This window comes from Cynocephalus volans, chromosome 10 (assembly GCF_027409185.1).
Source record: "Cynocephalus volans isolate mCynVol1 chromosome 10, mCynVol1.pri, whole genome shotgun sequence".
NCBI lineage: Eukaryota > Metazoa > Chordata > Mammalia > Dermoptera > Cynocephalidae > Cynocephalus > Cynocephalus volans.
This window is the reverse complement of record NC_084469.1, coordinates 44,218,651-44,243,207: the sequence shown is the minus strand read 5'-3', so window position 1 is coordinate 44,243,207 and position 24,557 is coordinate 44,218,651. Positions and strand designations below refer to the sequence as shown.

Sequence of the window (24,557 nt, the reverse complement as noted above, 5' to 3'; positions counted from 1 at the left end):
TCGGATATGATGGCTAAATTCTGGAAAAAGTTATCCGTAGACGGGGTACCTCTCTTTCTATGAAAGGGACCAGGCCACTAGGCTGGGGGATAGAAGCCCTTTAAAATTCCTTCTGGTCCTGCTCCCTGAGGAAATGCTCCCTTAGCATTTCTTTCTCGTCCAGAGGCCTGTAAAGTCCAGGATTCAAGTGACTTGACTGTCTCAGAGCGACTGTAAAATGACCTGTGTGTTCACTTTACAAATGAAAAGAGCCGGGCGGGACTCCTCCAAGAAAAAAGTCGCAGGAAAGAGTGAAGTCGCGCGCCCGGTGCCCCTGCGAGTCCTCCCGAGCCTCAGCTCCTGCGTCTCACCTTCTCAAGCACCTGCTGCCTGGCTGGTTCCGCGCAGCAGACGCGTCGCCCAGTTGCTGGGGAACCGAGAACAGCCACTCGGTTGCTAAGGGGAAGTCTGGAGATAAACATCCTGGGTGAAAGGTGACGGACCACGTGACCACATCTCGGGTGGGGAAATACTCCTAACACCAACCAGCCGTAGAGAAAACAACGTTTCTCCAATCTGCGCTTTCTGTGGGCGGGGATCTTTCCCTCCTCCATCCCCACTATTTGAGTGATTGACTCATCTTTTGTCCAATAACAGTAAGGACTCTCTAGATTGACCGATAGACAGATGAATCAAAATGCATAGCCTCTCGCTCGGGGCGGGCCAGGGGCGGTGTCGCTACGCCTGACGGGGCCTCCGGTGATCTAGCTCTCTCCTCTTCCAATCGAACGCCGAGAGGTGGGTGGGGCTTCGCCAAGGGGGTTGTAAAGGCCAATCGGAGAAGGGCTGTGCGGGCGTAACCCAATAGAGACGCGTCAAGGGGGCGGGGTCACGGCCCGGCGCTCGGCGTTCCTGAGGGTGGGGCGGGGGCAAGTGTCAGTCAGGTCGGGAGGGCGGCTGGGGCCCGCCGAGACCGCACCGGCAGGCAGGGGCCCGGGCCGCTGCGGTGTTGTCCTCCCAAGATGGAGTTCCTCCTGGGGAACCCGTTCAGCACCCCAGTGGGGCAGTGCCTCGGTAAGGCCGCGCGTGGGGCGGGCGGCTGGGTGGGCGACGGCGGCGGCTGACCGGGCTTGTGAGGGCCGCGGGCCTCAGCCGGGCGCCGGTGCCACCTCGCTCGAGGCCGGCCGTCCTGGTCGTCGGGCCGCTGCCACGCGCCGGTGCCGCCTCAGGGGCGCCAGTGCCACCCTGCGAGAGGAGCCCCTGTGGCCCAGCTTGGATTCGGAGGCGTTCCGCGGGCGTCCCTACTTCTCAGGGCCCAGCCCTTCCTGTCTCTCCTAGAGGTGGTGCCAGCTGATGGTCTGCTTACCCCTCGCCTTGTCGGGAGACGCCACCGCGTGCACCCTTATCCAGCCCTTCGGTCTCGCTGCCACTTACCCCAGGACTCAGTTCTCCCAGACCCTTCATACGATGTCACCTCCTTCTCCCTCCACCCTTGTCCCTCCTCTTCAGTACCAGCAGCCCTCGCACTGGGCACCCTCCCAGAAAATGCCCCCTGCTCCAGGTCTCGCCAATTTGAGCTGCAGCTCAGCTAGGCTGTAGGAGGGACTGGGATTGGGGGAGGGGTTCTTCAAGGGTGATTATCTTGGCAGGGGGATTGGCATGCCTGCAGTGCCTCCCAGGAAAGAAGGAAAGAAGTGTCGTTTAATGATAAGAGCCTGGACTCCAGTAGTGGCTTTGCCAGTGACTCTATGACCTTGTGCCCTTTCTGGTTGAAGTTCCCCTGTCAAATGAGGTGCTTGGAGGTGAGATGTGTCAGGTCCCTTCAAGTTCTAAAGTTTTGGTATTCCTTATAGAAGTCTCTGCACATTGACTGCTGCTCCCCTGGCTATATTAAATTTGCCAGAGCTGAAATCTTTTGGTGGCAGTGTAGAGAGAGTGTACTTGGCAGTACCTGTTAATCCTATAGGGGGTCTTTGGGCACCTGGAAAAGTGCACTGGAGATGACCAGAATCCCAGATAAGGAAGGCCCAAAGCATAGGTGAAGTAATACTGAAGTGGCCACCATATGGGATTTCTTTAGTAAAAAAGCACCTTGCCTTTTCACCCAAGGCAGGAGCTGAGGCCAAATGATCAGTCAAGAATGCTGATTAGTTTCTTTTAAAGTGGGGTTCTTCCTCGTTGGTTGAAGGACTGGTAAAACTTCTTTTATGGGCAAAGACTTTTGGTGTTCTTATGGGCCTGACTGGTTTAGGCATTAGTGATTTATTTCCTGCTTGCTTATGAATTTCCAGCTTACTCTTCAGCCTTTAGTGGGGGTCCGTGAAATTATTGAGGCCTTTCCTATGGCTAAGTGGCATTTAGGAGCCTTTCTTTCCTTTCTGGTGTAGTATTTTTTGTAAGGGATAATGAATACTAGTTCCTGAAATAGTCTTTTCCCACTTTTACAATATGCTCTTTCACTGCAGCCATATTCCAAAAGCTCATTTCTCAGTTAGAGATTGAATTCCAGCCAGTTAATGGAGTTAATGGAGGAAGCCAGTAAACTTGTGAGGATTTTTTTCTTTTCTGTCCCCTTTATACTAGGAACCTCTACACCTTTAAAATGCCAAGGTAGCTGATGAGGGGTAGAAATTAAAGGGGTTTTTAAATACAAATATAAGGGATGTAGGGATATATAGTGAGTAGAAAGAGCATGGTACTTCTGTCATGAAGACCTGAGTTGAATTTTGGCTCTGCCCATTGCTTGGCTGTGTGACTCCAGAAAATTGTGTAACCCTTCTGGGCCTTACTTTGTCTATCTGCTGAGAGAGAGAGAGAAATTCATACTCAGAATGAATTTAAATGAGATGATGTTTGTAAAACACTTAACATAGTGCCTGGAACATAGCAGAGGCTTAGTAAATTGTAGCTATCACTGTTAATAACAGATTTTTCTATCCGGAGAGGGTAATGTAAGACAACTGGCTCATCTGTGACCTGTGAAATAAAATGCAATTCCAGGCCCCAGTGTCCACCATTACTTATAAAAGACACTTGACCATGAAGACAGTGAAGGTTTCCCATTGCCAGGTAGCCAATGTGCAAGGCCTTGGTAATTTCAATTCAGTTGAGTTCAGATAAATGATTGGCAGACAGAATGAGGTTCTAATGTATAGTCTGTACTGTCGTGACAGAGCATAAAAGTGATTTTCATGACATTTAGTATTGTTGATATTCTTTTAAAAGTATGTGCCTTGGAGTAACAAGAAAGCTAATGATTATAGCCACCCATGGCTCACTTGGGAGAGTGTTGTGCTGATAACACCAAGGCCAAGAGTTTGGATCCCTATATAGGGATGGCCAGTTAGTTCACTTGGGAAAGTGTGGTGCTGACAACACCAAGTTAAGGGTTAAGATCCCCTTACCGGTCATCTTTAAAAACAAACAAACAAACCCCAGCAGCTATAGCTTGCACAACACAATTCTACAGCAATCATTTGCTCCATACAGCTGTTCTGTGAATAAGTTTTTATTGTCCTTCCTGCTTTAGAGATGAGGAAACCAAGGCTCAGAGGAGTGAAGTGACTGCCCAGCTGGTAACAGGGAAGCTGGGATGTCATACTGGTCCCTGTCCTCAAGGAATGTACAGTTTCAGGAGAGGAAACAGATGCATGAAACAGTGATGAGTAGAGCAGATTGTCAGCGCCTTCGGAGTCAAAAGAATTCAGAAGAGGCTGTGGTGGTGGGGACTAGCTTCTTTGAGTCTGAGGGCTGTTCATGAAGGATGGGTGGAAGTTCTGCAGGCAGAGAAGAGGATCTGCTGGGCCTGGGGACAGCTAAATGAGGCAGGGAGTGGGGCATGGGCACATCTGCGAGCACCAGTCTGAGTGGAGCAGACATGGCTGTGGGGAATAGTTGCAAGTAGGATTTGGGTCACAGGATGAAGCCCTGCTCTGGGGAGGCAACATCAATACAACTTTTAGTCTTTCTGGACCTCATTTCCCCACTCAAAAAATAATACCTTTCAATAGCTGCATGGGGCTCCAACCTAAATAATTCGGCCTGCTTAATTCAGTAGGCATTTATGAGTGCCTGGTGAGTGCCAGGCCTGTGCCAGGCTCTGAGGATACAAATATTAAAAAGCTTTTCTTAGGTAGCTTTCTGTAGAGGTAACACACTCACAAAAGGTGTCCTGGGTCTGAGTGGTTGGTGGAGTAATTATTACTCTGTCTCATGCCTGGGCTTCATGTGGATGTTCTAACCTGGTGCTATTTAGTCAAACACTGAATCCACCTGTCTCAAGGTAGTGGCCAAGACCACGGTCTGACATAGCTATCTGTGCATTTCTTGCATCCATCTGGCCCTGCGTTCTGGAAGGTGGTTCTTGAGTAGAATGCGTGGTTCAGAGAGAGAGTGAGCGGCCAAGAAATGTGGAGGAAGAAAAAGTACTTACTTTTATTTCTTGATTTTCTCTTCTGAAACAAATTTCGAAATGTTACTGTCTTGATTTTAACCTTCCACAAACAGTTGGAGTTAGATATTATATATCGAGAGTTCCCCCAGTCGGGTCTATGGTGCTCTGCAGGTGTTTGCAGTTTTCCTTGTGTTGGCTGGGAAAAGTTTTCAGATAATCGTTTTCCAAGAATAAAGTTTAGAAAATTTAGATTCATTTAGATTCAAAGATCAGAGAGTAGTTAGTTAATTCTGACTAGAATATTTGGGGAGGGGATCTATTATTTTCATAGTTTTGCTTTAATAAACAAGTAAAAAGCAGATCTTCTTTTGCAAAGTTTGTAGATTGAAGGGTGCTGGACATAAACTATTTCATAATGCCCTATGAATGCTAGGTGTTTAGCCTGGCCTTTTGTACCAAGAACAGTTACTCATCCCTCAGGTTGCTATGGCAGTTGGCAATTTGCAAGGCTGTTTTGCTTTAATTATTTTATTTAGTCTTCTCAACCTTGTGAGATACTCAGGAAGAGAACTGGGAGGAATTTATAATCATTAAGCACCTGCTATATGCAAACTCTGTACATGGAATCTCATTTAATCCTCACAACGTTTAATTATTTTGGTGTTATTGTCCCTGTATCACTTACAAGGAAATCGAAGCTCTGACTAGTTAAGAGACTTGTACAAGGTCAATGCCAGAGTTAAGCCTACAGTCCACTCCTGATCTAAGTGCTTGTTATGCACTGCCAAGTTTGTTACTTCTTGCTGTCAGGTCTCATGACTCAGTCTCAATGGAATCACCTGGAGGATTTTTTAAAATGAAATGCTGGGCCTTATTCTCAGAGTTTCTGATTCAGTAGGTCTGGGGTGGGGCCTAGCATTCCACATTTCTAATAAGTGCCCTAGCAATGCTGGTGCTGGTCCACTTTGAGAATTGTTGCTCTAGATGAAAAGTTCTGCTTCTTTACTCTCTGCTTTATCTTTCTCTGAACATCATATGTGGGTTTTCTTGTGGACAGACTGTAAGTGTGATTATTTATCATTCATTCTTTCAGTTATTCTATATTGACTATGTGTATATATCAAGCTAAGCATTTAACAGGATGTTCAGTCTAGTAAGGGAGCTAAGACAGGTATCTAAATCAGATAAGATAGAAAGTGGTTGTGCAAAATTGGACATATAAATGCAGTAAGGGAATGGAGGAGGGGAGGGGTCACCTCTAGTAGTAATAATAGTAGCTAAAGGTTTGTTTTTTTTAATGCTCAGTATTGTATTACTATTTGCCAGATACTAAAGTAGTTACTCCAGAGTTGATGTCCTGTTATGCTGTGCTGCCCTCAGCAAGAGAGAGGTGAGAAAGAACATTGTAGGAGGGAAGGAGGAACTCAGGCAGACTCTAAAGAGGTGGTGGTTGCTGAGCAGGGTTTTGATGAACGGGCAGGATTTGGCTCATGTGGAAATGGAAAACAGGCTTGGAGGGCTGTCTTGGCAGAGACAACTTGAGCAAGTGCTGGATGTTAAGGAGTAGGTGGATGTGATGGGATTGGTTCTATTTACCTGGCAAAGGGAAGTGGTAGGAGGCGAGACTGGAGAGGGAGGATAAGGCCTGATTGTGGAGGGCTTGCTTCACATGTAGCCAAGTAGTTTGAACTCTTTCCTTTGTGGCACTGGGAAGCCATGAAATATTTCTAGGGAGGAGAATGGCATGGGTATCTTTACAGAGACAGGGAGGTTTCCCCTTGGCAGTGACCAAAAGATCATTCTTCTCTTACCGTCAAAGCCCCATCTGTGTCCTACAAGGAAGTCAGCAGCGAGCAATGCCACTTCTTCCAAGGTCAGGGGTGGGGACACTCCATGTGAGCTCCTATGAGAGATGGAATGTTCCATGAGGGCATCTGTTTCTATTTCTTCTTTCTCTTACTTTAAAAAAAAATTACGGTGAGATATACATAACAAAATTTACCATTTTAACTATATTTGAGTGTACAGTTTGGTGGCATTAAACACATTCACATTGTTGTACAGCCATCACCAACCACCATCCATCTCCAGAACTCTTTCTGTCTTGCAAAACTAAAACATTTCTCCCTTACCCCTCCCACCAGCTCCTGGCACCCTCCATTCTACTTTCTGACTCTATGAATTTGACTACTCTAGGAACCTCACATGAGTGGAATCATAAAGTATTTATCCTTTTGTGACTGACTTTTTTCATTTGGCATAATGTCTTCAAGTTTCATTCATGTTGGAGCATGTTAAAATTTCCTTCCTGTTTAAGGCTGTGTATTAGTCCGTTTTGTGTTGCTGTAACAGTATACCTGAGACTGGGTAATTTATAAAGAACAGGTTTATTTGGCTTATGATTCTGGGACAGCTGCATCTGGCATGGACCTCAGGCTGCTTCTACTCATGGCACAAAGCGGCAGGCAGCTGGAGGGTACAAGCAGATCACATAGTGAGAGGTAGCAAGAGAGAGAGAAGAGGTGCCAGGGTCTTTTTAAACAACCAGCTCTTGCAGGAACTAATAGAGCGAGAACTCACTCATTAATCCACCCACCTAGGACGAGCATTAATCCATTTATGAGGGATCCTCCCCCATGGCTCAAACAACTGCCAGCACTGCCACATTGGGGATATGATTTCCACATGAGTTTTGGTGGGGACAGCACATCCAAACTCCATCAGGCTGTATAATATTTTATTGCATGTATATACCACATTTTATCCATCCACCTACTGATGGACACTTGGGTTGCTTCTATTTTTTGGCTTTGTTAGTACTGCTGCTCTGAATATGGGTGTACAAATATCGGTTTGTGTTCCTGTTTTCAATTCTTTTGGATGCATACCCAGAAATGGAATTGCTGGATCATGTGGTAATTCAATTTTTAATTTTTTGAGGAACCACCACACTGTTTTTCATAGCTGCTACAGCATTTTACATTTCTACCAGCAGTGCATGAGGGTTCCAGTTTTTCCACATCCTCTCCAGCACTTGTCGTTTTCTGTTTTGTTTTGTTTTGTTCTTTATAGTGGCCATCCTGATGGGTATGAAGCGGTCTCATTGTGACTTTGATTTGCATTTCCCTGAAGACTAATGATGTTGAGCATCTTTTCATGTGCTTATTGGCCATTTGTATATCTTCTTTGATGAAATGTCTTATTCAAGTCCTTTGTCCGGTTTTTAATTGTTTTGTTTGTTGTTGTTGTTGTTGTTATTCAGTTTTAGAAGTTCTGTATTTTTTCTGGACTTTAATCCCTTATCAGATATGTGATTTGCAAATATTTTCTCCCATTCTGTGCATTGCCTTTTTACTCTGTTGATATTGTCTTTTGATACACAAAAGTTTTTAATTTTAAGCCCAATGTCTGTATTTTTTCTTCTGTTGCCTGTGCCTTTGGTGTAAAATGCCCTAAGGATAAGAAGGATGATTCTGTTAGTACTAGTCAGCATGACCCCTCACCAGGCGCTGGGTTAAGTACCTTATGTGCATCATTTCCTTCGTTTCCCACAACATCTCTGTGAGGCAGGTGCTCTATTCATATTTTATAGACTGGGAAACTGAGGCTTAGAAGTGAAGTACTTTCCTCAAGGTGTGTGTTTTATAAATGGCAGAGGAGGGACTTGAACTCAGGTCTGTGGACTCCAGAGCCGGTGCTCTTAACCACTAAACTGGAGAGCTCAGTAATTATTTGTGGAATTAATAACTTCAATTACTTGGTGGCTGAAAATCTGGTAGTAGTTGTCTTAAATTCAGATCTGCCTTAGTATTATAAATTATTCACCCACTTTCAGTCCTTCTTGTATAATTCAGTGTATAAGTGTCTTCTTCATCCCAGCAAGTTTTCTGAGAATCTAGTCAAAGGTTATGCTTTTTTAAAACCTCATCGAGGTTCTTCTTTGTAAAGGAAGACTGTATATTTTACTTTTTCTTTGGATTTGCTTTAGAACTACAGTGTTGGGTGGAGGAAGAGAGGGAATTTAAACAGATGCTAAGTTGTCTAACTGACCAACTTGCTTTTAAGACATTACCAGCTGCTGTTTTAATCGTTAATGAAGCACAAGCCTTGTAGTCTGGGAGGCACGTCAAAAATTCTCTTTCGGAGTTTGGTTTAAAATTGAGTGTAATGGAGAGAGACTGATTCTTTTATCTCAGAGAATTGGGCTTTGAGAGCTGGGGACAAGAACAGGGCCCTGTAATAGGACACTCTTGAGTTTTTTTGCTGCTTCTCAAAGGAGAAATCAAACAGAATTCTGGCACATCATTAGTCAAAATAGGAAATGAGGCCTGAGAGATTGTTTTGGGTTCAAAAGCTGAATTTGCTTCCAGAGAGTGAGAATCCCTTATGTTAACCCTGGAAATTCTTAAACCAGCAATTCAGAGAATCACAGGATTCTAGCTAGAAGGGCTGTAGCAGCATTTGGTCCAACCCTCTTATTTTTACAGGTGGGGAAACAGGCTCGGAGAGGGTAAGTCTGTGCTGTTTTTACCCTAACAACACTTCTGACACCAAATGTTTTCATGACACCACCTGGTGTCCTACAGTTCAATTCAGTTGTGACACTAACTACCCGGAGTTGGTACAGACCCCACAGGCTCAGTACCACAAGACTGCCTCTACTTCACATGCCAGTCACAAGTTCCTGGTTACCACCTGTACTTCTGACCTACCGGCTATTAATTGGAGATTCTTATGATGCCTTCCTCATGTTTGAGAACATGCTAGAACTGCTCACAAAACTCAGGAAAACACTTTACTTACATTTACATTGTAAAGGATACAGCTCAGGAACAGCCGATGGAAGAGATGCATAGGACAAGGTATGAGGGAAGGGTCACAGAGCTTCCATGACCTTTCTGGGCCTGCTGCCTCCCTAGCACCTCATGTGTTCACCAGCTTGGAAGCTCTCTAAACCTCGTAGTTTAGGGATTTTAATGGAGGTTTTATTAAATGGGCGTGATTGATTAAATAATTGGCCATTGGTGATTCACTCAACTTCTAGCCCCTCTCCCCTCTCTGGAGATGGGGTGGGGGGCTAAAAGTTCCAACCCTCTAAACTTGCCTTGGTCTTTCTGGCAACCAGTCCTCATCTTGAGGCTATCTAAGGGCTCCCAAACACCAGCCATTTCATTAGTATATAAAAAAACACTCTTATCACTCTGGGGACTCTTAAGAATCTTAGGAGCTGTGTACCAGGAACCAGGGATAAAGACCAAATATATATTTCTTATTGAATCACAGTAGGAGACTTGCAGAGGTTCCACAGTGAGTCCCCCATGTCTTTCTTTCTTTCTTTCTTTCTTTCTTTATTTATTTATTATTTTTTTTTTTAAAAATTTTATTTTGTCGATATACATTGTGGCTGATTATTGCTCCCCATCACCAAAACCTCCCTCCCTTCTCCCTCCCCCCCTCCCCCCCAACAATGTCCTTTCTGTTTGCTTGTCATATCAACTTCAAATAATTGTGGTTGTTATATCTTCTTCCCCCCCCCGGTTTGTGTGCGTGTGCGTGTGTGTGTGTGTCTGTGTGTGGGTGTGTGTGTGTGTGAATTTATATATTAATTTTTAGCTCCCACCAATAAGTGAGAACATGTGGTATTTCTCTTTCTGTGCCTGACTTGTTTCACTTAATATAATTCTCTCAAGGTCCATCCATGTTGTTGCAAATGGCAGTATTTCATTCGTTTTTATAGCTGAGTAGTATTCCATTGTGTAGATGTACCACATTTTCCGTATCCACTCATCCGATGATGGGCATTTGGGCTGGTTCCAACTCTTGGCTATTGTAAAGAGGGCTGCGATGAACATTGGGAAACAGGTATACCTTCGACTTGATGATTTCCATTCCTCTGGGTATATTCCCAACAGTGGAATAGCTGGGTTGTATGGTAGATCTATCTGCAATTGTTTGAGGAACCTCCATACCATTTTCCATAGAGGCTGCACCATTTTGCAGTCCCACCAACAATGTATGAGAGTTCCTTTTTCTCCGCAGCCTCGCCAGCATTTATCGTTCATAGTCTTTTGGATTTTAGCCATCCTAACTGGGGTTAGATGGTATCTCAATGTGGTTTTGATTTGCATTTCCCGGATGCTGAGTGATGTTGAGCATTTTTTCATATGTCTGTTGGCCATTTGTATATCTTCCTTAGAGAAATGCCTACTTAGCTCTTTTGCCCATTTTTTAATTGGGTTGCTTGTTTTCTTCTTGTACAGTTGTTTGAGTTCCTTATATATTCTGGATATTAATCCTTTGTCAGATGTATATTTTGCAAATATTTTCTCCATCCCCCATGTCTTTCTACTTAGCTCCTAGCTTCCTGCCAGTCATTTGGATATTTGTTTGTGGGCAGGGAGGTTAAGCAAGGTAGCAGTAAATTTGCCATTTAATGGAGGGGCGTTTCTTTACTCAGCCTCATGAAAGTAAATACTTTTTTATTGTTTGAAAGTTAATCTCCTGATTTAGACTGGGCTTGGTGGGGGTTGCCATTTAGCTCTAGGTTTAATGGCTTAAATGAAATTAGGTGATAGAATCACCTTGGTCTTCTGTTTTATCTGCTTTTTCTGGCACCAATCCAGAACAAAGAAATTAATCCCAGGCTAGGACCTGGGAAGGCTGGGATTGGTCACTGCTCTGCTGCTGATTTGCTATGTGACTTTACGTAGGTCATATCTCCTGTTACTCATTTGAAGAGCACAGTTTGAACAACAGGCTCTCCAAGTTCATTCCCAGGCCTAACGCTTAAGGCCCAAATCAAAGTGGCTTTTAGTTTTTCTGAATCCTTTAGCCCTCCATAGGAGAGTCTACTTTCTTATGATTCCAGTATATACACATATACACACACATATTCATACACATATACACATATATGTATATACAAATATTTATGTGTGTATTATATGTAATGCATAAATACATGCATATATATATGTGTATATGTGTATGTATGTATCTGCATATATGCATGCATGCTATATATAATATACTTGTGTATATATTTTTTTGTGTGTGTATACACACACATGAGGGGTCTTCAGTCTTCAAAAAGTTCATGGAAAGATTTGTATTATCTTTTCTCAGTATTTTTTTTTTCTTTTGTGGCTGCTAGCCAGTACAGGGATTGAACCCTGGACGTCAGTGTTCTCAATACCATGCTTTAATCACCTGAGCTAACTGGCCAGCCCATGTATTATCTTTTAATTCTGTTTTTCCCCAAACTTTTTTTTTTTTAAAGATGACCGGTAAGGGGATCTTAACCCTTGACTTGTTGTTGTCAGCACCACGCTCTCCCAAGTGAGCTAACCGGCCGTCTCTATATAGGGATCTGAACCCTTGGCCTTGGTGTTATCAGCACCACACTCTCCCAAGTGAGCTATGGGCCGGCCCTTCCCCGAACTTTTTGAAGTGCCCTAATATACTCATATATACCTTCTAATGTTTTTCATCGAGGTATTATTTACTTACAGTGAAATTCACAAATCCGCCCCCCCCCAATCTTAATTGTTATGGTTTTGACAAATGCATGCATATTGTAACCCACCCCCATCAATACACAGACCGGACTGTGAACCTCACCCCGGAAAGTTCCCTCATGCCCCTTCCTAGTCAGTCCTCCCCTCTAACACACCTGCAGAAGCCACTACTGATCTTACCTCAATTGCCTTAGGTTAGTTCTGCCTGCTATAGAAGTTCATGTAAGTGGAGTCATAGAGTAGTGTTCTTTTGTGTTGATTCCCAGTGATATTTTGAGGAGGTTTCCTGCTTTCTTCCTCTAGTCTTGAGAAATTATGTATATTATTTTCTCCACCTGCCATCCTGACAGGTCATGTAGTCTGGGGTCCTGCTGGTCCCCCTGAGCTGCTGTGGTGTGAGAAGTGAGGGCCCTCTGCCAGTGGGCCACCATGTTGTCTGCTGAGTGTGATGGAAGAGATGGGAGAACAGCTTGATTTCCAGATTCTAGGTTGAGTTTGTTTCTATAATTGTTCGTGTCAAAGTCTTCTCACTTGTCAACTGGGCAAATCAAATCCACCAGCAGATGCTCTGACACCCGAAAATGTCACTTGTAGTGGCACATTTCTGACAAGGTGACCATGAGATGCACTCATTTTAGTTTCATGAATACTTTTTGAACACAAGGACAGATTGCTCCAAGGGTGAGCAATGGCAAAAGAAAAGAAGGTCAGGAAGGGACTGAGCAGGTGGATGGAGAGGCTGCCTTGTGCCGTGGAGGTTCTGTGGGCCTCTCTTGGCTATAGAGCTCAGTATTGGTGTGAAGGTTTCTTGTTTGTTTTTCTTCATATTGTCTTTAGCATTTGTTTCTTCTTCTTAGTTCGTACTTCCTCTCACTTAGTCCAGCCCTGGTCATGCCTGGGCCATGGCGGGTACCATCCAGCTGGTTTCTTTTCTCCCATTCTCCGTCTCTTTCCATACTCTGTGACTTCGGACGGAGATACCAGAAACCTTCTGGAACTCCGCATCTCCTTTAGAATGACTTATTAACATAGCTTGTCATTCCAGGCCCTCACTAATTGTGCTTCTTCCTGTCGCTTTTCTTGCAGACCTCTACAGGCACTCTGTCATTCCTGCTCCCCTCTTGCCGAGCATGGTCTTTGCCCCTGCATGGCCTTCCTTTTTCTTTCATGCCCATGAGATCCATATATCCTTCGAGACCTAGCTCAGATCCTCCCACTGCCTCAAAGCTGGTCCATAAGCCCCTGAACTGCAGTGGCACTTATATTCTATATGTATTTAATAATTATCTGAATGTTTATTTAAATGTATCGTGTAGGGTGGGGTGGGATTTTTGAATTCGAAGATGAATAATGTCCTATGCCTGCCCTAAGGGCAGCTAACCATGCAGGGCACAAGAGGAGGTGCCCTTGTGTGGGATGGAAGGAAGGGAACTAACATTTATAGAGCACCTGCTTGTGCCAGGAACTGTGCTGTGTCAGCACCACGCTCAGCCAGTGAGCAAACCAGCCATCCTGTGCTGTGTCCTTTTAAAGTTTTGTCTCATTTAACCCTCAACCTTGTGAGCTGGGCATTTTTATCTCTGTGGTGATTTTCTCAGAATCATACAACCAACAGGATTGAAGTCCAATGAGGCCCACACATAGCCTGCATGCTTTCCCCCATCCCACTTGGCTTTGTGTGGTGCTGGGCTGGGGACAGGTCAGTGAGATCAGGTTTGGACTATTTCCATATCCCATCTGTGTTCATGCTTCTGGGCACAGGTTTCCTCCTAGATCAGGGGCCACATGACACTTTGGGCTTTACTCCCCAAGTAGATCATAAGCCCCTTTGGGGAGACTGTGTTTCTCTGTCCTCCTTGGAAAGTGACCTGGGGCACTCCTGCTCGTCTCCAGCACCTTTAAGGAAGACTGATAAAACCAGATTCCTACTTCCTGATTAATTCACATTCAAGGGCACAGAATGACTCTCTTCAGACTTGTTTGTATTGTGGTAAAATACATATAACATAAAATTTACCGTCTTAACCATTTTTAAGTGTACAGTTCTGTAGCATTAAGTACATTCACACTGTTTGGCAGCCATCAACACCATCCAACTCCAGACTTTTTCATCTTCCCCAACTGAAATTTTATACCCGTTCTATACACTAAATACCCTTTCCCCTCCCCCAGCACCTGGCAACCATTATTCTGTCTCTATGAATTTGACTACTCTAGATAACTCATATAAATGGAATCATACAATATTTGTCTTTTTGTGTCTGTCTTATTTCGCTCAGCATAATATACTCAAGGTTCATCCATGTTGTAGTATATGTCAGAATTTCCTTCCTTTATAAGGCAGAATAATGTCCCATTGTACGTATATACCACAGTTTATTTATCCATTCATCCGTTGATGGACACTTGGATTGTTTCCACCTTTTGTGAATAATATTGTGAATAGTACTGCTATGAACATGGATATACAAACATCTGTTTGAGTCTCTGCTTTCAGTTGTTTTGGTACATACCTAGAAGTGGAATTGCTGGATCATGTGGTATTCAATTTTTAACTTTTTGAGGAACTGCCATACTTTCTCCATAGCAGTTGCATCGTTTTATATTCCCTCCCACAGTGCACAGGGGTTCCAATTTCTCCACATCTTTGCCGACACTTGTTATTTTCTATTTTTTTGATAGTAGTCATCTACTGGGTGTGAGGTGGGTACATACCTTTTGGGGATGTGTTATGAAGCACACAAGTAGAACCTAAGTTAAGGATGTGTATCTGGAGGAGGGAAGAGCATCAGTATCATAGGTGGTATGTTTTGTTTTTCAGTAAAATACCTGTGTCAGCATTTGAAATTTTGATAGTTACTGCCAAATTGCCCTCCAAAAATGTATTCTTAAAAATTAGCTTCTTACCATCAGAGCCCAAAATCGCCTGTTTTCCCTACACCCTCATCAGTGCTGGATATCTTGTACATTTCCACACGTCTGAGAGAGGAAGAGGCATTTGGTTGTTGTTGGGCTATGCTATTTTAGGGAAAACCGTCTGAGACCTGTGGATCAAAGCTCATTGCCATTGGCTAACTTCCTTCCTAAACACCACATTCCCATGGAAATGCAGAGGTGGAATATGCCTGCTGGTGCAGGTGCCAAGACTGTTCTTCCTATATCCTTGGGCTCTCCAGGACCTTTACTTGCTTTGAAAAGTTTTTTCTAAGAACCCTTTTGGTCACCATTTTCCTTTTGGTTTTCTTATGAAGTATATCAAGTGTATATCAATTCATTTTTTTTCCCCATCTGACTTCTCTTCCCTGTACTCTGGCCTGGGGTTTCCCATATCTCCCAGTTTCCACTCACTCCTGGGGACCACCTTTGTGGTTTTCCCTTCTCCATGAGCCACCTGTGCTGTCATTTATAGATTATTCTCTTTATATGGACTCACTTTTTTTTTTTTTAACTAGGCCAAATTTACTTTTAAAGGACCTCTGTCGCTACTGTAAATTGAAAACTAGTGTCACTTAGCATTAATCCAAAGTAACATAAAAATAATAAAAATAAACAGATACAATAAAATCAAAGCAAGGTTATTCTAGCAGAACATAGGACCCAGTGCAGGGAATGTCACATCACGAGGCTTCATCTCTGACAAGAGCTTGTCCCAGCCCCCAAGGGCTCCCAACTGGATCAGAAGAATAAACACTACAAAGCACCCCCTACAGCAGCTCAGAGTCTCACAGAATAAACACACACCCCTCCAACTCTACAATCTGATCTGTGCCAGGATAGTTTTTTTGGAAGAAGTTCACAGGGAGTGATTGGGACACCTGTGGTGAGGACAGTGGCTCTGTGATCAGAGAACATTTCAGTAAGTGTGGCATCTGAGCCTCGCCTTGCACATGGAGCAATATCTCCCTAGGTGAGCAAAAGGTAGAGGAGAGAGTCATCCTGGGGTGGGAAGGACAGAAGCAAAGGTCCAGGGGCCAGTGGTGCGCCTGAAAAGGTGCATAGTCCAGGGTGGCCAGAAACTAGAAGAATACTCCCCAAGTGGGCCATGGGCCACAAGTGGGTGACTTTATGTGGGCCAGGACAATGGTGTTAAATAACACTGAATCTGTTCTCTTTTGATTCTCCTGCTCCTGCTCATTTGGTGCTAGAGCCTGCAGCACCTTTTGTTCCAACGTTTTGTGCGCTTCTTTTTTTGAGGAGAGTGGGCCAGGAGTTCCACAACTGCTGCTCCCCAATCTCGAGTATCACCTAGTACTGGGGAGAGGTGAAGCTGGGGACCCTTAGTGGCAGGTGGTAAGAGCAGCTGTCTGGGGTAGAAGGCACCTCTGTTTGAGAAATGCATGGCATGAAACCCCCCATGGTGGGTCCCCAAGAGCATTTAAAGCAAGGTGTCTCTGAGGCCCTGATGTTCCCTTGGCTTTGACCCACTTTGGACTCCTGGCTCACCTGGTCTGTGGGACAGTCTACTCCTCATGTGGCCCCCTCTGGCATTTTGACCCCTGCTTGGCACTCTCACTTTTTGTCTTTGCCCACTACCGACTGTGAGCAGGCCTGTCTCTGTATTCCAACTCCTCTCTCCAGAGTCAGCATGACCACAGATCATGGATTGCTTTGGTCCATAGGAGTATAGGAGGGAGGTTGGGTATGCAAGGAGAGGTGGCTGGTAGGGAAGCAAGAAATGAACACTCCCTGGGGCTTCTGTCTCTCTCTGTGCACTCTGCTGATCTCAGTCTTAGCAAGAGGGAGTGTGGACTGAAGGCAGAGCAGCAGAGCTGCAGGGCTTCTCAGCAGGCTGGGCTCAGGGACTGCTTCTACTCTGAGAAGAGGGCGCCTTTTCCTGATTTGCACAGAAGCTCTGTAGGGGCTGTCAGTGGCCCTGAAGGGCTGTCGCCTTTCCTAGATGGGCTGCACACTCCCTCCAAGGTGGGGCTAGGGCTCATTCATGTTGCTCTCCAGAACATCCAACATTGCAAGTCTCAGTGAAAGGTTGATGAATAGAATTTAGTTCAGTTGGTCTTTCAAAATGAAACTGTTAGACTGGGGAACTTACTGAAACAAATACAGTGTCATGATATAGTCACTTAATGTCTCTGAGCCTCAGTTTCCTCAATTATGACTAACACATATCTCTTAGGATTGTTTTCAAATTCAATTTGGATAATATATGTAAAGCATTTGACTCATTAAATGTGTTTTTTTCCTTTCTTAAAAATGTTTCTGAAATGAATGAATTCTGAATTTGGACTCTATCTAGTTATATTCTGGAAAAAGTATATATTGGTCTTTCAAAAACAACAAAAATTTTATTTATTTTAACAGTATGACCCTTCATGCTACAAAAATGATTAAAATTAAATTACAGCATGTTGTACTTTCTGAAAAAACAAAAGCCTTGATATCAGACAGATTTTACTTTGAGTCCCAGCTACACTAACCCATTTGAGCCTAAGCTTCCCCATCTGTAAAGTGGCGATAAAAGTCCTGCTTTTAAAAGTGTGTATGTGGACATTAAATGAGATGTTTGCTAGGGCTGCCATAACAAAATACCACAGACTTACCTATTTATTTTCTCACAGTTCTGGAGGCTAGAATTCCAAGATCAAGGTGTCAGCAGGTTTGGCTGCTTCTGAGGCCTCTCTCCTTGCAGATGCCTACCTTCTTGCTGTGTCCTCATAAGGTTGTTCCTCACATGTGTGATTGGATTAGGACCCACTCCGATGGCCCCATTTTAAATTAATCACCTCTTTAAACAGCTTACCTCCAAATAGAGTCATATTGTAAGGTACTGGTGGTTAGGGCTTGGGGTTGGGGGTGCACAATATGGCCCATAACATTTGCAAAACAGAGAGCTTAATGGATGGTAGGTAGCTCTTCCTATTTAAATCAGTGTGGTTTTTTTGTTGTTTTTTTTTTAGGCTGCACTCTAACCAACTGAGCTAATAGGCCAGCCAAACTGTTGTTCTTGAGTTCTTTCCTGTTCCTTGCTGAAGACTGTGTTTAGTGTATGGGGTTGTCCTGAGAGCGGGTAGTAATATTTAGCACCTTTCTAACCCCTTGGCACTTTCTGTTAAAATTAGACCAATATAATAGACTGACGTTTAGAAAGCAAAACAAGCCTCCTTCAGTCTCTGGACCCACAATCCCGGGTTAGGGTCAGTAACTCATTGTTCAGCAAATACTAGGCTTGGCTTTATAATGTTAGCAAAGGATTAGGTTTTAAATATACAAAATCAAGATGGGAAGGAAACCTAAGTGCTAATAAAAATTGAGATAGGTGAAACATTATGCTCAGTGAAAGAAGCCAGACACAAAAGGCTATATATTGTATGATTGTATTTATACGGAATATCCAGAATAGGCAAATCTATATAGAGAGAAAAAGCAGATTAGTTGTTGTAGGAGGCTAAGAAGACGGTGAAATGGGAAGTGACTACTAATGGGTACAGTTTTTCTCTTTGGGATGATGAAAATACTCTGGAGTTTGATAGTGGTGATGGTTGTACGACTCTGTGAATATACTAAAATTTACTGATTGTACACTTCAAAAGGGTGAATTTTATGGTATGTAAATTATATCTCAATAAAGATGTTATAGTAAATTGAATTAGGGTGATGGCAGGCTTATGTGAATAGCTTTTTTTCTTTTCTCTGTTCCTCAAGTTTTCAGTAATTTATTTTTTTAAATGGAAAAAAACCCAGAGTCCTGCATTTCATTGGTATTACTTAGGATCTGGTTTTGTGTGGTGCTGAATTATAGCCAGGCAAAGAAAATCTCCATGAAATATTAAGGGGTCACTTTTGCTTCCAAAATATCAACGATTGACGAAGATTTACAGGCTATGGAGAAAAAATGGGTATATATGTGATGAAGCTTAATAGTGAGTTTGCCCCCATGTACCGTGGGTCTCCTAAGAGAGGGTCTGTCTTCTCATCAAATAACAGATCTGTGGTCTGTGACGCTATTAGCTCTTTATTGTCTGATGGAGTCCAACTGGTATTCCACATTGAAATCCATGTTTATTTTGAAGTATAAGTGTTCTCTTAGAGAACTGCTAGCTCCCAGTTTGACACTGTTTTCAATCCAATGCCGGGAGAGCCTGAGCTGTATATTTTTTTAATGTATGTTTAAATAAGTCATCAAGGAATGTGTGTGCGTGTGTGTGCGCACGCACGAATGTGTGTTGAAATGTTGGTGACTACCTCGCTTCCAATTTGACTGTTTTTACCTAATTTTTAATCTTGTTGTTCCTATTGGCAGTCTGTTTCTTGGCTAAAGACTGTATAAAATTATCTCTGAAAGGAAAGCTAAAGACTTTTGCATTACCTTTTGCCAGTCTCTGCTTTGAACACACCCTTTGGTATTTGCAAAGGTCAAATGAGCTATTTTGGTGTCCATGACCCTGATTAATGGGAAATCCTACACTTCCATTGGCCCCCAAGGATGAAAGATTGGTGTGGTGTCTGCAGTGGCAGTGGGCAACATCTGCTGGAATGTCAGAATCGTGGTGTTGGGAATTGCAGGAGCAGGAGGGCTATGAAAAATGGAGGAGGAGGGGAGCTCCTCCAGCGTTATCCCCTGATGAGTTTTTCTCCACTACCATCATGCAAATATCTCCAGGAGCATTTGTTCTCCTCTGTTAAGCCGTGTCGCTAAGCATTTAATATGGAGAGCACAAGTGCCCCTTTCCAGAGAGAGCTGTGGGCTGTGTTTTCAGGGCCTCCTGTTTCCCCACCAGAAGGCTTCCTTAGCTGCCTGTTAGTTTGCATGTTTGTGTTCAGCTTTTCACCCCTCCTTGTAGGAGATGTTGGTTTTATTCTAAGTTAAATAAAAATCGTTGTGTTGGCTTGTAGATTTTCGCAAGAGAAGCAGGTGCCTGGTGCACTGGGGAGACTAACTCTGAATACAGGAATTTCTTTCCCCGCCCAAGAGCAGATGGTCTGCGTTAGTTCATCTTGTGACCTTTCTTTGCTTCTAAGACACCAAATCTCTGATCCCACAGATCATAAATATTCTTTAGGTTTTCAGCCATGGAGGTGAGGGGAGCTTCAAGCTGTCGGTATCATTTTCCATTTGTCTGGAACCTTTGAAGGAAACTGTTACAGCATTTTTAGGCACTAAATTAGCCTCTTGCAGTGTGGGCTTTACAGACACATGAAGGGCACTGCAGCAAGGTTGCCTCAGCCAAGGTCGGGAAGGAGCCCTCTGCTGAGAGTCCTGCCATTGTCACCTGTCCACTCACCAGGCAGTCTCCTCCAGCAGCCGCTTCATGCCAGGCACTGTGATGGCTAGCTCAGCCCCTGCCTGTCTGCCTAGGGGCCACATTATTTATGTCACTAATAGTGATAATAGCCACCTCGTACTGATCACCTTGTCCACTGCCTCTCCCTGCTCTAGAGCCCACCTTCTCATCGGGAGGCAGACCCACAAATGCAGTGTGGGGTGCTCTGATAACAGAGGGATGTGCGCCAAGCTGGGGCAGAGTGAGGACTGCCTTCACAAAGGAGGCGACATCTGAGCTGGCCTCCTGAAGGAATTCATCAGGAGGAGGAGGGGCATACTAGAAAGAGAGGACTTTAGAAAAAAGGGAACTGTGTACTTGAGGCAGCTAGATGTCTCAGGCTCTGGGTATTCATCGGGGGACCCTGCAAGGGGTGAGAGGTGGAAGTGAGGGCTGGTTAGAGACAGTCACCCTGAGGATCAGCTTAAGGAGTATAGACTTTATCTGGAGTTAAGTGGAGAGCTCTGGGAGGTTTTTAACGTGAAGGGGGAAGATGTACTCAGATTTCTTTTGGGGGAAGACCATCCTTGGGCAATGTGGAGGGTAGGCTGTGGGAAGAAAGATGAGGGAGAGAGGCCTGGAGGCAGCTCAGCCTTGGTGCTCCCCTTCCCTCCTTCCATCTTCGTATTCTTACATTCTCCTTCAGATGGATCACCCACATCCTCTCCACACCCAAGTTCTGCTGCCTTTTCGAGGCCTTTCCTGGATTGCCCCGACAGGGCAGTGTGGGCCGGCCCTCCCCCACATTCCTACAGCAGGCTGGTCTGCCATCATTTGGCCCTTAATGGAGACTTCCTTGCTCTCCTAACTCCCCACCTCAGATCAGCAGCGCTTTGGACCCTATTGGAAGAAAGGTAAAAAGGAGGGGTGCTTTAAAGGGATTATTACAGTGGGTTGGAGGAGACTCAGAATTTGGGGACAGAACATACCCTAGTCAGTTGGAGACCCACTTCTGCCTTATGCATTCTCCAGGAGATGAGGTGATTTTTTGTTTTTGCTTTTTATCTTTTTGTTATGGAAAGTTTCAAAGATAAACATGAATATGAACAACAGTACAGTGAACCTCTATGTACCCGTGACTCAGCTTCAATAATTCTCAACATCTGGCTCATCCAGTCTTGTTCCATCTAATCACCTTCCCTTCTCACCCTGCATTATTTTGAAGCAGATTCCAGACACTGTATAATTTTATCCATAAATACTTAAATATATGTCTCTAAAAGATAAGGGTTTTGTTTGTTTGTTTGTTTAACTCTAGGAGTATTAATCTGTCTGAGCCTCAGGTTCTCACCTGTAAAATGGGAATGATGATGCCCCCATCCCAGGGCTGTTGTGAGTAAAGCTGGTGAAAGCCTTTGCTGGAATTTTACCTTTTCTTTTTTTTTTTTTTTTTTTGTCTATTTGTGACTGGCCGCACCACACTCAGCCAGTGAGTGCACCGGCCATCCTTATGTAGGATCTGAACCCACGGCGGGAGCACTGCTGCGCTCCCAGCACTGCACTCTCCCGAGTGCGCCACGGAGTTGGCCCGGAATTTTACCTTTTCTTTATTACCTGCTGGGCAGCAGGCACTGTAATGGCACTAAGAACACGACCTTTGTAGCAGACAAACCCAAGTCCTATTCTCAAACCCCAGTGCTTACCAACACTGTGTCTTTTGGGACAGATTACTTAGTCTGAGCCTCCATAGTCTCATCTTTAAAAATGAGGGTCATACCCCTGCCCCACAAGCAAGCACACCATGCCAGTGCCTCGGGGCCCACCCAGTGACCCGAGGCATGGAGTCGGGGACCAGACCCTCCTCCCACAATCAGGCACACCGCGCACCTTGGGGCCCACACGGGGACCTGAGGCATGGAGAAGGGGACTGGACCCTCTTCCAACAACCAGGCACACCGCACCAGCGCCTTGGGCCTGCTTGGTGACTCAGGGCATGGAGAAGGGGACTGGACCCCCCTCCCACAACCAGGCACACCACCAGCGCCAAGGAGCATGCCAAAAACATCACCTCCATGTGGATGATCCACCACAGCCACCACAATAACCATGGCTGCCACGAAAGCAGCTAGACACCACAACCACCACGCAGATGGTCCACCAACCACTGGAGTGCGTTGACACAAAGAGAGTCAGCAGCACAGATAAAGAAAAGAAGAGGATGTCTCTTTCCACAAAGCCCATTTCAGAGTTACAGAAGAAGCATCTGCTCTATGATAATACTGGGGGGCCTGACCACACCTCTCAGCATTGGACAGATCATCTAGGCAACAAATCAACAGAGTAATCATTATTCTTTCAGAAGGAGAGAAGAAATCTAGGGTAATTAGAGGGGGGAGGGGGAGGAAAAGGGATGAGGAGAGATTGGACAAGAGGCATAAAGAATAATTACGATTTGTACCAATATATATGCTAGTAATATTGATTTGATCAACATATCTCAATGTTGAAACCCCAAAATATGTATAATCAATTTTGATTCAATAAATAAATTAAAATTAAAGAAAAAATTAGGGTCATAATGGCTCCCTCATAGGGTTATTTTAAGATTTAAATGGGACAGTGTAAGTGTCAGCTTTTAATACATGGTAGCTATTATTATAAACATCCTTTAAATATATATTATTCCTGATTCTTATAGCAATCCTGCAAAGTAGGTAGTTACTATCCCCATTTTACATATGAAATGACTTAGACTTAAAACCAAAATTGATGAACTTGCCTAAGGTCTTGAGACTAATAAATTGCAGAGTCAGAACTTTAGGCCCAAGTCTGCCTGACCCCAAGACCCCCACTTTTATTACTGCTGTTATTTATTGAACCTTGCTATGTGGCCTCATGAAAAAGAACATGCAGATCTTGGATCAGCCATACTAGGGTCATCTGGTCCTTACCTCTCTGTCTGCTGTTTTAAGGCAGTGCTGGTTTTTAAGAAGCTAGCGATCAGGATTACAAATTTTCCTTAGACTCCTTTGTCCACATCTCCTGCCTTCTCTCTGCCTCTCATTTTAGGAGCTTGTTGATGTTCTTTAGCACCTGTAATAGAGAGAAGTAAAGAGAGCAGGATGAGGAAGAAAATTCAAATTAGAAAAAGTTCATATAAACTCTTTTGTGCTAAGTTTTTGTGGGAAAGAAGCTGAAATTTTTAAGGCAAAATGCGGTTCATAGGTTATATGTGGGTTTTTGTTTTCCAGTCAGCTGAGATAGTGAGTGGACAGGGTTTATTTATCCATTTCAACTGTAAAATTGCTAGGAATGGAAAACTTGAAGATAACGTGACAGAGCTGGAAATCATACCCGGGCCTGACCAGCCCCCTGCCTATGCTGGTTCCATTGTTCCCTACTGCCTCTGGGGGTGGACAGGTTAGAGACCCACAGGAGAAGGCGTGGAGAGCTACCTGTGGGTATAACCTAACTGGCTTAGAATCCCTATCCTGAAAGATGTGATCCAGTTCTGGCTTAAGGGGAGTCAGCATAATCTTACCAATACTCAGCTCTCTGTCTAGCTTTTTCATGTGTGTTTCATTTTCATGGTGCAATGAGGTTCCTTGTTATCCACCGTTATAAACAGGGAAGCCACAGGGGAGTTAGTTATCTGTGGCAGAGCAAAGACATGAATAGCATCTTTCGACTGTGACCAGTCCTCTCTCTTTATCTCCACAAAAGCCTCTGAAACTTGCATTCAGTGGTGCCCCATCCATTATGTGAAGAGCAGAATTTCTGAGTTGGAACAGGAACTTCAGGGGGCTGGTAGCCCCTCCACAAGGTGTACAGAGAAGGGGCAGTTAGGAAACATAGAAGGCTTTGCTACTGAAGTGACCTTTGCTACCTGCTTACTGGAGAAATGATCTCTGTGGATATGTTCTGGGGTGCCTTCTTTGGACAGGCATCTTAAATGGTATAGTTTTCCCTAAATAAAACACTAGTACAGATTTTAGTGGAAGATTGAGAACCCTGGTGTTATAGATCTTATGAGTATGATTTGCAAGCTCTGTGGAGAAGGCTCCCTTTTGGGTAGGAATGCAAAACCGATCACCTTGTTGCTGGAATGACAGCCTGGCTTTCTTGGGATCCAGCCAAGAAAACAATTTATGAGACTGACCTGCACACTTAACTAGCTAAAGCTTTGGGCTGTAATCCAGAATCCTTATTATGGAAAGCAGAGTTAAAATTGTTCCCTCTGAAACCCTGTGGCTATTTATTTGAATTAGTGAGGTCACATTAATGACAGCTGTGGAGACCAGTCTCTAATTAGAAGAATTTGCCTTGAACTTCATCGGAATGGCTTTTCTGAGGGTCTTGAGTGCTTTTCTTCCTTAGTTCTTCCAGCTTTACCTTATTTCTACGCTTTGTTCAGAGAGTCACAACTCATTTTTTCCCTTAAAGCCTTCTCTC

General features: G+C 44.1%; 1 protein-coding gene across 5 annotated transcripts in view; it reads left to right on the top strand.

Moving 5' to 3' along the window:
• Positions 1 to 931: 931 nt before the first annotated feature.
• Positions 932 to 24,557, top strand: part of TOM1L2 (target of myb1 like 2 membrane trafficking protein) — a 115,431-nt gene continuing 91,805 nt past the window's right edge. For all 5 annotated transcript variants that reach the window (XM_063109379.1, XM_063109377.1, XM_063109376.1 and 2 more), the window contains exon 1: positions 932 to 1,053. In XM_063109379.1, the coding sequence (XP_062965449.1) occupies positions 1,002 to 1,053 (52 nt within the window). In that variant the 5' untranslated portion in view covers positions 932 to 1,001. The remainder of the gene's footprint in view (positions 1,054 to 24,557) is intronic.